The following is a 13,083-nucleotide window of genomic DNA, read 5'->3' as shown; positions in this document are numbered from 1 at the left end:
CATTGTTACACAGCTTCCAGGTGCTGGAGGCTGCGATCCCCTGTCGTTAAAGGTTATTGGTCTGAAATCTCCCCATGGCCAGTCAGAGACAGACACGTACCTGTGTCGCTTCCCAGCCCCCGTCGCAGCATCTCTAGGGGAAGGAAAAGATGGGAGAGGTGAGAATTCAGGCCCTCGCATTCATGGAGAAATCCCCATTGCTTATTAATGGAACTGCTATTAACTACGAGATGGTAACAGAGATCAGAGGGCGATAACACAGCCGCTGCAGACAGAGCCAGCCCCACAGGTCTGCTCCATGGGGAAGGGCAACTCGCTGAGCTGGGCTGTGAGATGGAGCCGAGGATCAGTGACATCACTAGAGTCCCTGCCTCCTCCCAAGGGCCAGGGTCGCTCTAACCAGAGGAGACGCCACCCCCAGACTCCAATTCACCTTTGAATCCCAGCAGCACCTCCTGCAGCATGGCACTTTGCAGAGAGAAATCGCTGAGTCTCTTCTCCAGCTCCGCAAACGACGGCTTTGGCTTCCGAAATGTCCCGTCCTCCCTGCTGGGGAAAGGAGGGGTGAGAAATAGTCCTGATCCCCAGACCCTGATCCCAGCAACCCCAAACTTCACGAAACCTTGATCTGAGCTTTGTAGCCTGAGATAGTCAATGTCAGGGTGAGTCACCTCAGCCCTGTGCTCCCCAGAGAGAGGGGAAGTGGGGAGACACTAGAGCAAGGAACGGAGACATTGTTCAGGAGTTTTCTCAGGGACGCTCTGGTTCTGTGGGGGGCAGAGCCCCCCCATGCTGTTTTACTGCAGGAAGAAGGGCCACCAGCACTGGGATTATGTGGAAAGGGAGGAGACACAGACCAAAGAGTGGGCAGGTCCTACATGCTGACAGCGGCCACAGACAGAGCCCAGGGCTCCAGCAGGGAATGAACCTGGGCCCTTAACCACCAAAACCCTCAAGCCCTTCAGCTGAAGCAGTAACCCTGGGGTGTCCAGCTCATTTGCAGAGAGAGCCACATTGCCCTGTCCGTTACGGTCAGTGGCCCAGGGCATCAGGTTGGGAATCTGTGCCCTGCTCCATTCACAGCAGAACACCCACTGCTCTCCATGGGACACCCACGTACAAGGAACAAGGGGAGAATCTGCCCTTCGTATCAAAAATAAAATTTTAGTTCTTAGTATTTTGCCAAGTCTTTGTCTGTCACACTCACTGTCACTCGGGAGGAAAACAGCCCCTTCCCGGACACCCTGTAGGGCCCTGCTGGTTCTTCCCTGTGTTTCTCTGCCTTTCCCATCCTCCTTTCTCCATTTCTCTCTTGCTTCCTTGTCGTTGTGTCTCTCCTCTGTTCTTCCCTCCCTGCAGCAACCCCCTGTTCCCACCCTGCAAAGGCTTCACTCCTGCCCCCTCCCCGTTCCATTACTTGAGTGATCAGCCAGGGAATGTTTAATGTTGACATCAAAGTGTTGTTATTTCACTTGACACCCCGATGACATTAACATGTGACAGGAGAGTTCACGCTCTCAGAGCTACGGCTTCAGGCTGCTGGCAGCCCCAGCAAGGCAACACTGTCTCCGCTTACACTGGGGAGGTGCTGACAGCCAGCAACTCACTTTAACAAATGTGAAAGCTGAGATTCTACACCCTCAGAATACGTGACGCAGCCACATCAGTCCAGGAGACAGGCCTGGTCTGTCCCATTGGCCCTGTATCTAGCAGCCCTGCTGTGACCTCATTAGCGATCGGACAGAAACCGGCTCTTCTCCTACCTGAGTCAGCCACTAGGGGAGCCAGAATCACACGCTCCAAGGGCAGGGGGCAGCTTCCTATTCAGTGCAGTTATCAAACCTAACGGCTCATGAGGGGGAGTGAAATGGAGCCCAGGACTTACCTGCCCCCAGTGCTCCCAGCACCCTAAAAAGGGAGAGAAAGGAGAGGCTGTCAGTGGGGGTGTCCCGGGTGGGGAGGCCTCCTGCTCTGCAGGGGTCACTACTGAGGCCTCGGGCAGTAGGGGAATTTCAGGTTTACATTCCCAGAGCAGCTGCCCCCACACACCAGGGACTTTCTCCTACGCAGCCCCAGCAATCCCTGTGGGCAGGTCACCACTCTGGAAATCTTCTCCCCAGGCACTTTACAGACAGAAGATATTTCTCTGCACTGAGAATCAAATTTCACCCAGTGCTGAGAGATCCAGAAGACCCCTGGCCCCACTAAACCCATTAACCTGCAGTGCAAGGGGCCTTGGGCCTGGCTCTGGACCTCAGTATGCTGGGGGAGGGCATTTCACCCTCCAAGTGCAAATGCAGAGAGTCATTTCCAAGAGAGAAAGTCCTGGGGCTGCAGCATCCAGGACTCCCAGGACCCACCCCTGGTGCCGCTGTCAGACTCACTGTGTGACCTTGGGTAGGGCTCTGCCCCTCCCTCTGCCTCACTTTCCCCATTTGTCCCATAGGGATAATGCCCCTGACCTCACTCTGAAAGTGCTTTGGGGTCCAGGGCTCAGAAGCACCCATAGAAACGCTGTGTATGATCATTGAAATGACAGCCTGACCTGCAGGGGTTGGCTCAGCGGCTGCTGCCCCTTTTCTCCTCCCCTGTCACTGAGCAGGGAAATCTCCCAGGACAGGCTGCAGACGCCCTCATCCCTTCTCTGGACAATGGCTCTCTCTAGCTCTTCCAGCCGGGCCAGCAGCCGCTGCTCCTGCTCCTCCAGAAACCCTCGCAGCTCCTTCCACTCCCAGACGATCTTCTGCCTCTCAGCTGCCGTCTGTTTCTGCAACCACAGAAAGAGGGTGGCTCAGTAACAGGGGGAACATAGAACATAAGAACGGCCAGATTGGGTCAGACCAAAGGTCCATCTAGCCCAGTACCCTGTCTTCTGACAGTGGCCAGCGCCAGGTGCCCCAGAGGCAATGAACAGAACAGGGAATCATCAAGTGATTCATCCCCTGCCGCCCATTCCCAGCTTCTAGCAAACAGAGGCTAGGGACACCATCCCTGCCCACCCTGGCTAATAGCCACTACTGGACCTATCCTCCATGCACTTCTCTAGTTCTTTTTAAAACCCTGTTAGTGTCTTGGCCTTCACAACATCCTCTGGCAAGGAGTTCCACAGGTTGACTGTCCGTTGTGTGAAGAAATACTTCCTTTTGTTTGTTTTAAACCTGCTGCCTATTCATTTCACTGGGTGACCCTTAGTTCTTGTGTTACGAGAAGGAGTAAATAACACTTCCTTATTTACTTGCACCACACAAGTCATGATTTTTTAGCCTTCTCTCATAATCCCCCTTAGTCGTCTCTTGTCCAAGCTGAACAGTCTCAGGCTTTGTCTACACTGGCACGTCTCTCCTGCCGACAAACAGCAGCTACACTGCGCACCTGTTAGCAGCACGGCTGTAGCGGCACAGCCGTGTCGCTGAAAGCTGCGGCGTGTAACCATAGCCTCAGTCTTATTAATCTCTCCTCATACGGAAGCTGTTCCGGACCCTTCATTTTTGTTGGCCTTCTCTGAACCTTTTCCAATTCCAATGTTTTTTTTGTTTTTTTTTTTTTGGAGATGAGGTGACCAGATCTGCACACAGTATTCAAGATGTGGAGGTACCATGGATTTATATAGAGGCAATAGGATATTTTCTGTCTTCTTATTTATCCCTTTCCTAATGATTCCCAACATTGTTTGCTTTTTGACTGCCGCTGCACATTGAGTGGATGTTTCCAGAGAACTATACACAGCGACTCCAAAATCTTTCTTGAGTGGTAACAGCTAATTTAGACCCCATCATTTTGTGTGTATTTGATATTATTTTTCCAATGTGCACTACTTTGCATTTATCAACACTGAAATTCACCAGCTCGGTAACTGGGGAAAATCATAAATGCGCCTCGGGTCGGATGGCAGAGTTCTTTACCAGAACACGAGATCTCTTGCGGTGAGAGATGGGAAGTTCATTTATCCCAGGAAGGGAGGAGGGATCAGGGCTGGGGTGAGCTGTACATCACCAACGGGAGGGACACTTCTCCCCAAAACCTCATCAACTTGCACTGAGCCAAATCCTCCATCTCTGCAGCCCACATTTCATCTCCTTCCTCCCCATCCCCCCAGGAGCTAGAAAGGATCCCTGGTCACTGTGACATCCAGACAGCCTGTGGCCAGGGGCTCTGGACTAACACAGACTGACCCTCTCCTGCCCAGCAGACTCCTGCATCCTGAGGGCATCATGTCACCCCTGTGTCTGACCCTGCAGGCTCCCTGGGCTTCAGTGGGGATGGGTCCCTGGCTGAGACTTAATGGTGGGCCCTGCATTCACCAGCTCATTCTTATGAAAACCTCAGTGGCAGGGGGCTCTGGGCACCTACCAGCAACTCCTTGCTTTGCCGCTCCTCCTCGGCTTTGGCTGCTTCTCCCTCTTTTCCCAGAGGGGCCAGATCCTTTTGTGGTACCTCCTGGAAGAAGCAGGGGAGGGAGGATTAGAAACTGCTGCAAACCTCCCAGCTGCCATATTTCAGGGCCCATCCTGCCCTGCAGACGCCTGAGCAGGGTCCCTGGGACTCAGAGTGAGAGGAGATGGTGAAACAGGGAGCAGCTTTTCCAGAGAAAATGCAGGGCTCCAGGCTGCAGTGACAGGGCTGCAGCCCAGCTCCCCGGGGCCTCACCCACATCCCAAGCAGCCAGCTTCAGACAGTCCCTCACTTTCCCCAGCTCCAGCTCCCAAAGCTCCCACAAGGCCAGATCTGAAAATGGAGCCCCCCAAACATCCCCTGACCCCCCAGTGCACCCCAAACTCCCAGCAGCCCCACAGTCCCCCCACAGCCCTGACCCCCCCAACACACCCCAAACTCCCAGCTCCCAGCGGCCCCACAGTCCCCCACAGCCCTGACCCCCCAGTGCACCCCAAACTCCCAGCAGCCCCACAGTCCCCCACAGCCCTGACACCCCAACACATCCCAAACTCCCAGCGGCCCCACAGTCCCCCCACAGCCCTGACCCCCCTCACCACACCCCAAACTCCCAGCAGTCCCACAGTCCTGACCCCCCAACACACCCCAAACTCCCACTCCCCACATCCTACCCCCCAACACCACCAAACTCCCAACAGCCCACATCCACCCCCAACACATCCCAAACTCCCACGGCCCACATCCCCCCACATCCTACCCCAACCACCCAAATCCCAGTCCCACGCCCACACCCCCCCCTACCCCCTCACACACCCCAACTCCAGACACCCAGTCCTGACCCCCACCACCCAACCCAGCTCAGCCCCCACATCTACCCCCAACACACCCAACGCCAGCTCCACGCCCCACACATCCCCACACCTACCCCCCAACACACCAAACTCAGCATCCCACACCCTGACCCCCCTCACACACCCAAATCCGCTCCCCCCAGTCCCACCCCCCACACCCAAACTCCAGCAGCCAACTACCCCACCAACCCAAACCCAGCTCCCCCCAGTCCAACCCCCCACCACCCCAAACTCAGTCCCCCCACCCACCCCCCACACACCCCAAACTCCAGCCCCCAGCCCCGCCCCCCCACACCCAACCCCACACCCACCCTACGCCCCCACCACACCAAACTCCCAGCTCCCCCCAGCCAGACGCTCTCCAGCCTAGCCCCACCACCCCAAACTCCACTCACCCCAGCCCTCACCCGCTTGACACCCATCCCCCACTGGTCCTCCTCCCTCCGCCCGCCTGGTCCGACGCTCTCAGGCCGAAGCGCGCCCGGCACCCCGGCTGAGTTCCGCCCACCGTCCCTCGTCCCCCCCCCTCGCCACTGCCCCCGCAGCCCCTCGCGCGACTCCCTCCCCCGTCAGGGCGACGGGCCCCCTCCAGAGGCTGTCGCCCACCGCCCGCCCCACCTCGCCCCGCGGCTCATGGGAGGCAGCCTCTCACCCCGCTCCCGGCCCCGGCCATGGCTCCGCTGCCGCACAGAAGGGGGGGGGCCGGAAAGGGCGGGTCCTCCCCGGGCCCCTCGCAGGGGGGTTGGGACACGCGGGGAAGCGGAGACCCGCCTCAGCCCGGAGGGGGCGGGAGAGGGGCTGGATCTCCCCAGGGGAGAAGCAGGGGCAGGGGCTGGTGCTGCGGAACCATCAGCAAAGGAGCCCGCGGCTGAGAATGCAGCGAGAACGTGTCAGTTCAGCGCTGACCCAGCGCATGTCAATCACCTGCCTATAAAGCGTCTCAATCCCATGGGCACAGCTTGGGCGCTGCACTGGGACTGCATCCTGCAGGAAGTCCTCCCCCACCCAGCAGGGGGGGCGTGCTAGGCCCATAATGCAGAGGTCGATAGATCAAAACCATCTTCTGCTAGCTTGGGCTTTTCTTACAGCCCTGGCAATAAGCCAATTGCCTGCTTGTTTCTTTTGCAAAGAACAAATTCTGTCCCTGTTCACCCTTCCACACTGATTAAAGGAAGGAATAAAGCCCTGGCCCACAGAGTCCCCTCCTGGAAGGCAAGAGATGTGCAGTGACTGGGGCCCCAGCTCAGGGTTGCCAGGTTTATATAATTTTTGGTGATGCCCAGAAGGGGTCCAAGTCCTGCCCCTCCCCCTACCTCTGCCTAAGGCTCTGGGTGGGAGTTTAAGTACATGAGGTGCAGGGTTCTGGGCTGGGGAGGCAGTGGCAGGTTCTGGGAGGGAGTTTGGGTGCATGCAGGGTCTGGGCTGGAACAGAGTGTTGGGATGTGGTACCTATCTTGGGCAGCTCCTGAAAGTGACCCACATCCACATCTGGCAGCAACTTCTACGTGGAGGAGGTTGGGGAGATCTCCTGGGGCCACTGCCCACAGGCACCACCCCTGCAGCTCCCATTGCCACAGTTCCAATGGCAGAGTTGGCGCTTGGGACAGGGGCAGTGTGTGAGAGACACACCCTGCAGGGACGTGCCAGATGCTTCTGGGAGTGGTGCACCGTGCAGAGCGAGGGTGGGTAGGAATCCAGTTTAGCCCCACTGTGCTGCCGGTAGTAGTGGCAGGAGCCCCCAGGCCCTTTCAAATTGCCCAGGGCCAGCTGATCTGACTTTCTGATAGGGAAGCCACAGGAGTGGTCATGCACCCCTCATGAGCAGTTCTGGGGAGTCTTTTTGGGGCTCCTGGAGTAGGCAGCAGAGAGGTGCAGCCTCACCACCAAGTCTGTTTCCCTGGAGGAGAGAGGGGGCAGCAGGGTGATCTCCTACCTCTATGCAGCCAGGAGCCTCTGCTCCCCTCTACCAGGCTGGAGCCTCCACATTTATTTATTGGCAAATAAAATTTGCAGAATTTTAAAACATTGTGCACAGAATTTTTATTTTTTTGGTACAGAATCTCCTCAGGAGTGAAACTGACTCAGGGAACCTCCTTGGATTGTCACTGCTTGGTTAACCACTCAGCCATCACACCAATGCACAGAGAGTGCCAAGTCCTACTGCTATATGGGGGTGGGGGCTGGGGTCGGGTCATACACATTCAGACTGTACACTCCCTTAGCTACAAAGTACTGCTGATTTCCCATTTAGGACATTAGCCATTACTGACAGGGTTTGTCCGTGTTCTTTTCTTTATCTCATGCTGCTAATTAGAAGGATCAGTATGGATTTTTTTCCCAAAAATACACAGCCTCCTAAACCTGCTTTTAGCAATCAGAATAATTTAGTGTCACCTTATTTTTGCCTGCCCCAGTACAAAAGAAGAGGTTTTTGTGGGTTTCCTGACTCAAAGGTTGAAAAGGAACGTGTGTCGGGCCGCACTGCTGTGAATCGTCGAGCGGAACCCATTGTTGGCATTGGTAGTGTAGACGCAGCCTCAGACTCGGTGCTGGCGAGGGGAAGTATTGCCTCTAGAGACACCCAGGGGTGGTGTAGGATTGTCCCAGGTTACTGGGTGGGGGCTCAAGCGAGTTCTGTGTTGTGTTGTTAAAAAGGATCCTCAAGATATTGAACCCTGGGCCATGTTGCTGCTGACTCCAACTGGCAGAAGGGTCACAGAAAGAAGCAGAGGGAGGGGAGAAGCACCAGTGAATTTATGCAATTATTCAGTGAGGCAGAGGCCTGGCACGAAGGAACTACCTGTGCAAGCACCCTTGGCGAAGAGGGGGATCTGTGATGTCCTCGGCGCTGGAGATACAGCCCAGGGATGGGGCAGTAAATGGAGCAGGGAAGATTTGTGAGTTAGGAACCCCTGTCCCTGTGTATTTCCCCTGCAGGCCTGTTTCAGTGTCTCTCTTTGCTCTTTCCCTGTGTAACACAGTGGTTCTCAAACTTTTTGAACTGGTGACCACTTGCACAAAGCAAGGTACCAAGTGCAACCCCCCCATCAATTCAAAACACATTTTTTCATATTTAACATTATTTTAAATGCTTAATTTATAACCCAATTCTTTAAAATGAGTTTAACTTTTCTCACCACTTTTAAATTCAGCCTAGAACACACATTGATTGAATTATTGTTATAAGCAGAAAAGGGGTTTAAAATAGTTACTGTTTAATACTGGGGGTGTGAAGACATTTGTCAATATCACTTTTCACAGCAGACTTTGCTCCATTGCCACCCTCACTTCTGCTGCCTGCAGAGCTGGGTGGTTTGTGACCCCCCCACAATAACCTCACACCTCCCCCACGAGGGGCTGTAACCCCCAGTCTGAGAACTCCTGGGCTGCCCTCTTCCTGCTCTGGCTCGGACACTTGACCCCTGTCCCGTTCCCAGGGGGCATGTGCTCTCCTGGAGCTGGATCGGCTGCTCCTGAGGGGAGCCAGAGCGGGGGGCGGGGGCGGGAATGTCAGTAGGTTCAGCAGTGCTGGGATCCACAGACACAGGGGGGAAGAGATGGGCTGAGGAGGGGCTGCTTGTGGAGAGTCACTTCCCTGCCCGCCCCCAGTGCTTCCCCCACCGCGCCCCCATCCCCTGGGGCCTGCCTTAATTCAGACAGTCCCTTTCCCGTCATATCCCTAGCACATCAATGATTGCGATAGCAGGGGCAGGTTTTCTCTGAGGCACTGAGCTTTGCCAGGGAGTTGGTGGCTCCTTTCTTTGCTCACCCTGGAGTAAACTCAGCTTTTTATTCCATCCCTGATGTATTATGGAATAATGACAGCAGCATGAAGAAAGAGGTGGGCTCCACGGGTCTCAGGGGAGGGGCAGAGAGGTGCAAGCGGTGGGCTGGGCTGGGCTGGGCAGGGGAGGGGACAGAGAGGTGTGGGTGGCAGGCAGGATGGGTGTCAAGGGAGGGGCAGAGAGGTGTGGGTGGTGGGCAGTGCAGGTCAGAGAGGTGTGAGTAGTGGGCAGAGCAGGTCTCAGGGGAGGGGACAGAGAGCTATGGGTCGTGGGCAGTACAGGTCTCAGGGGAGGGGCAGAGAGGTGCAAGCGGTGGGCTGGGCTGAGATGGGCAGGGGAGGGGCAGAGAGGCATGGGTGGCAGGCAGGACTGGTGTCACAGGAGGGGCAGAGAGGTGTGGGTGGTGGACAGGACAGGGGACAAAGAGGTGTGGGTGGTGGGCAGAGCAGGTCTCAGGGGAGGGGCAGAGAGGTGTGGGTGGTGGGCAGACCTTGGGGCAGAGGGTGTAGAGGCACGAGAAGCAGGCAAGGAGGCCTCACGGAAGGAGAGGAGCTAGCAAGAGGCCGACTAGCTTCTAGGGAGCTTCCAGCACTCATGCCCAGCCTCCCCACGTGCCAGAGTCATGGGCCACCTGTTCTCCGGGTCTTCACTAACCAAGCCCCTCCCCAAGCTATGTTGATGGGAGAAGCCCTCCTGTTCACACAGCGCTATCTGCATCAGGATTAAGTTGATATAAATGCATTGCTCGGGGATGTGTGAATTTTTTACATCCCTGTGTAATGTAGTTACACCCACCAAATTTTGTAGTGTAGACCTGTCCAAAGAATCACTCACACAAACCTTGGGAGTAAAACGTCACCTGCTCCTCTGCTTTACAGAACCCAAACACAAGCAAAGCTTGTCAGGCCCCTGTGGGGGTTGGCAGACAGTCAGGTGTGGGCAGATAGGATGCTTTAAATAACAGCAGGCAGCAGGGCTTAGCTAGTTAATGCACCTGTTTCGTAAACAGGGGATCCTGGGTTCAACTCCCAGTAGTGCCTTGGGGAGTGGCTTTTGGGGCACCTGGCATTGGCTACTGTCGGAAAACAAAAATCAGAGCTAGATGGACCAATGGTCTATCCCAGTATGGCTATTTCTATGGTTTAAATTACACTCACAGGCACTGATAACAGAGTTCCTGAAAGTTTGGGTGTTAAGAGCTGATAGGTCAGTGGTCCAGTCCCCTCAAGGATGACCCCCTCCCTCTGGGGCAGGTCTGAGCTCTCACACCACATGGCCATTGTGGCTACCAAAGTCTGTGGGTGGCTCATTTAGTTTACTCCCAGGGTTGAGCCCTACTTTGTGCACCATGTCTGGGAATGAAAATCCTAAACCGCCCTTTGAAATAACAAAAGCAGCAGGACGTGATTCTGTCCCTGCCCCAAAGCAGACAGACCAATGGAGAAATACCATGAGTCCAGGATAATACTTCACTGCAGTTTTACCATTTCCACTTGCTAAACTCCCTCCCTACCTTCTGGGCTCCTAGAGCAGGGTAGAGAGCCTGAGCCAAGACACATACACCGCAACTTTACTCCAGACCAAGCTGCATGATCCTGATTAATCCAACACGGGCCAGCCGAGGGTGTTTCAATCCACTGGAGATGTAGCCTAATGTTATGTCTACACTGTGATTAAAACACTCAGGGCACCTGTCTCAAAGCCTGGGTCAGCTGACTCAGAGTTATAGGGCTTGGGCTGCAAGACTATAAAATTACAGGGCAGACATATGGACTTGAACCCAACCTCTGAGACCCCAGCAGGGGTGAGGGTTTCTGAACCCAGGCTTCAGTGTGAACACAAATATCTGCACTACAGCTTTTAGCTCCTCAGCTTTAGCTCCATGAGCCCAAGTCAGATGACCCAGGCCGACCCTGCTGCCATCTTTATCCCAGGAGAGATGGACTCTAAGGGTACGTCTCCATTGCAATGGAAGTCCAGGTGTGGCACCCTGTGCTCAAAGCAGCACTCTGGAAGCCCCATATTCACCACTCTCATATAATGATGACATGGATTGTACAAAGTCTGCCTGGTGAGGTATCATTTCAAAAGTCTTGATCTGTTGAACATTAATATTGTGTTGGATTGTGTATGCTCGCATTGGTTGGGAAGTTATGAAGTTTTGCTCTGTGTGCATTACTGAAATATATTATGAGGTTGGGAAATGTCCCTCATCAGCCTTTCAAATGTGACAGTGGAGGAGCCAGACTCGCTGCTGGCCCATTGAAGGGATCCACACTCCCAAGGACTATCCCAGGAACCGTGTACAATGCAGATTTCTCCGAGATAGCCCAGCAACAATGGACACTGCTTGACTCACGTCGTAGCAAAGGTATTTCCTAGCAAGTTGGAAGAAACTTTGAAAGGGGGTTGAGGCATTATGAATTGGCCTCTCTCCCCCACAACTCAATACCCGTAAACACATCTGGAGGACAAACACTGAACTGAGATAAATCAGAAGAGAATAATAATAATACATTCAAACCAAAGTCCCCAAACAGACTAGTATTGGTTTTTCAGCAGAAAATTTTCAGTTTGGGGGCTTTTGTTTTCTCAATCAGACTTTGCCAAGAGAATCATGGAGAAAGTGTTTGAGTTGCCTCCTTCAGAACAGCTTGACCTAGACCGGGGTAGGCAACCTATGGCACGGGTGCCGAAGGCGGCATGCGAGCTGATTTTCAGTGGCACACGCAGTGCCTGGGTCCTGGCCAATGGTCAGGGGGGCTCTGCATTTTAATTCATTTTAAATGAAGCTTCTTAAACGTTTTGAAAACCTTATTTACTTTACATACAACAATAGTTTAGTTATATATTATAGACTTGTAGAAAGAGACCTAAGAACATTAAAATGTATTACTGGCACGTGAAACCTTAAATCTGAGTGAATGAATGAAGACTCGGCACAGCACTTCTGAAAGGTTGCCGACCCCTGGGCTAGACACTAGCTCTGGTTCACGGTTGTGGCCTTGCTCAGGATGGAGGTCTTTTAATTATTTGGGAAGGTCCCAGGGTGTTTGGGGGAGATTATGAAGATGTTACTTTTTAAGATAAAAACTAAGAAATACAGGACTAGAGAAAATATTTTTTAGAAATCTGGGATTTAGACATTTAATTTAAAACAAGGCAGGGGGTCGGAGATTCTGAGAAGGTTTTTGTTTGCAAGAAGCAACATTTTGGGTCTGTCATTGTACCAAAAGGGAGATGGTTGTCTATAAAGGAGGAGTGAAAACTAAATGCATCTGATGAGGATTCAATTTGAACCCATGCGTGCAGAGCACAATGGATTAGCAGTCCATCGCCTTAACCACTCAGCCACCTCATCCAAACTGTTAAAAAAAGGGACAGGAGGAGAAATCTAAGGCCGGCAGTGATAGGAACAATATGGAGTTTTTAAACACTAACTGTAATCAAAGGCTGAATGGCCTCCCCCCTCACATCTAGTGATGAGCTGGGGGAAAGAGTTCAGGGACAGACCATGTTTGCATAGACACACCTACTTTGCCTAGCTATGCACCATGATGGGGCTGCTTCCCCAAAATGACCAGTTTTGGATGGTGTTGGGTTACAAATCACTTTAGGATCAAGTAGAATGAAATGTTATTATCCTACCTGTATGAGTGAAGGGCAGCAGAACATTCGTAGTCCATCCTGATGGAGCGGTAAGTGGGTGAGGAATAGCTTTTATTGGACTGCATAGAAGTGATTGAGGATGTCATCCTAAACCAGTGGTCCCCAAACTTTACACACTGTGCCCTCTTATCCATGGCTAAGGCCCCCCAGAAGCCACAGTTGAGAACCAGGGCTGGGAGTGGGGCTGTGGCTTACTTGGGAGAGGGGTGCAGACACAGGTAAGGGGGTCGCGGCTGGGCCAGGGGCTTAGGCTCAGGCTGAGGGTAGGGTGGGTGAAGAGCTGGGACAGAGTGGGGCTGAGTGGTGCTCCCTCCCTGCCCTCCATGGGGGCTGGCTCAACCCTGAGGTGCCTCCATGAACATTCCTCTGTGCCCCCCAAGGAGGCA

General features: G+C 53.8%; 2 protein-coding genes, 1 long non-coding RNA gene and 1 other non-coding gene across 11 annotated transcripts in view; 1 reads left to right on the top strand and 3 right to left on the bottom strand.

Annotated features, from left to right (window-relative positions):
* Positions 1 to 13,083, bottom strand: part of LOC116817058 (uncharacterized) — a 270,462-nt gene that overhangs the window by 19,012 nt on the left and 238,367 nt on the right. The window contains exons 1-6 of one of the 8 annotated variants that reach the window (XM_032766917.2): positions 5,862 to 5,947; positions 4,351 to 4,437; positions 2,546 to 2,767; positions 1,886 to 1,908; positions 434 to 549; positions 101 to 133 (exon numbers count right to left, since the gene is read on the bottom strand). The exons of 2 other annotated variants lie outside the window; for them this stretch is intronic. In XM_032766917.2, coding sequence (XP_032622808.1) covers positions 101 to 133; positions 434 to 464 — 64 coding nt within the window. In that variant the 5' untranslated portion in view covers positions 465 to 549; positions 1,886 to 1,908; positions 2,546 to 2,767; positions 4,351 to 4,437; positions 5,862 to 5,947. Of the gene's footprint in view, positions 1 to 100; positions 134 to 433; positions 550 to 1,885; positions 1,909 to 2,545; positions 2,768 to 4,321; positions 4,740 to 5,861; positions 5,948 to 13,083 lie in introns of those variants that run through there. 5 more of the 8 variants (XM_075073535.1, XM_075073534.1, XM_032766841.2 and 2 more) reach the window with 5 other exon arrangements.
* The window catches only part of LOC116817142 (uncharacterized), a 327,071-nt gene that overhangs the window by 109,078 nt on the left and 204,910 nt on the right, over positions 1 to 13,083 (top strand).
* Positions 10,165 to 11,633, bottom strand: LOC116817122 (uncharacterized). Its single transcript, XR_012657211.1, has 2 exons — positions 10,497 to 11,633; positions 10,165 to 10,251 (listed from the first exon to the last, which is right to left on the bottom strand). It is a non-coding gene; the product is annotated as an uncharacterized LOC116817122 (long non-coding RNA).
* Positions 12,308 to 12,389, bottom strand: TRNAS-GCU (transfer RNA serine (anticodon GCU)). The gene has a single exon. It is a non-coding gene; the product is annotated as a tRNA-Ser (tRNA).

Source organism: Chelonoidis abingdonii, chromosome 18 (genome assembly GCF_003597395.2).
Source record: "Chelonoidis abingdonii isolate Lonesome George chromosome 18, CheloAbing_2.0, whole genome shotgun sequence".
NCBI lineage: Eukaryota > Metazoa > Chordata > Testudines > Testudinidae > Chelonoidis > Chelonoidis abingdonii.
Note: the sequence above shows the minus strand (reverse complement) of the source record. Positions and strands in the feature narration are given on the sequence as shown.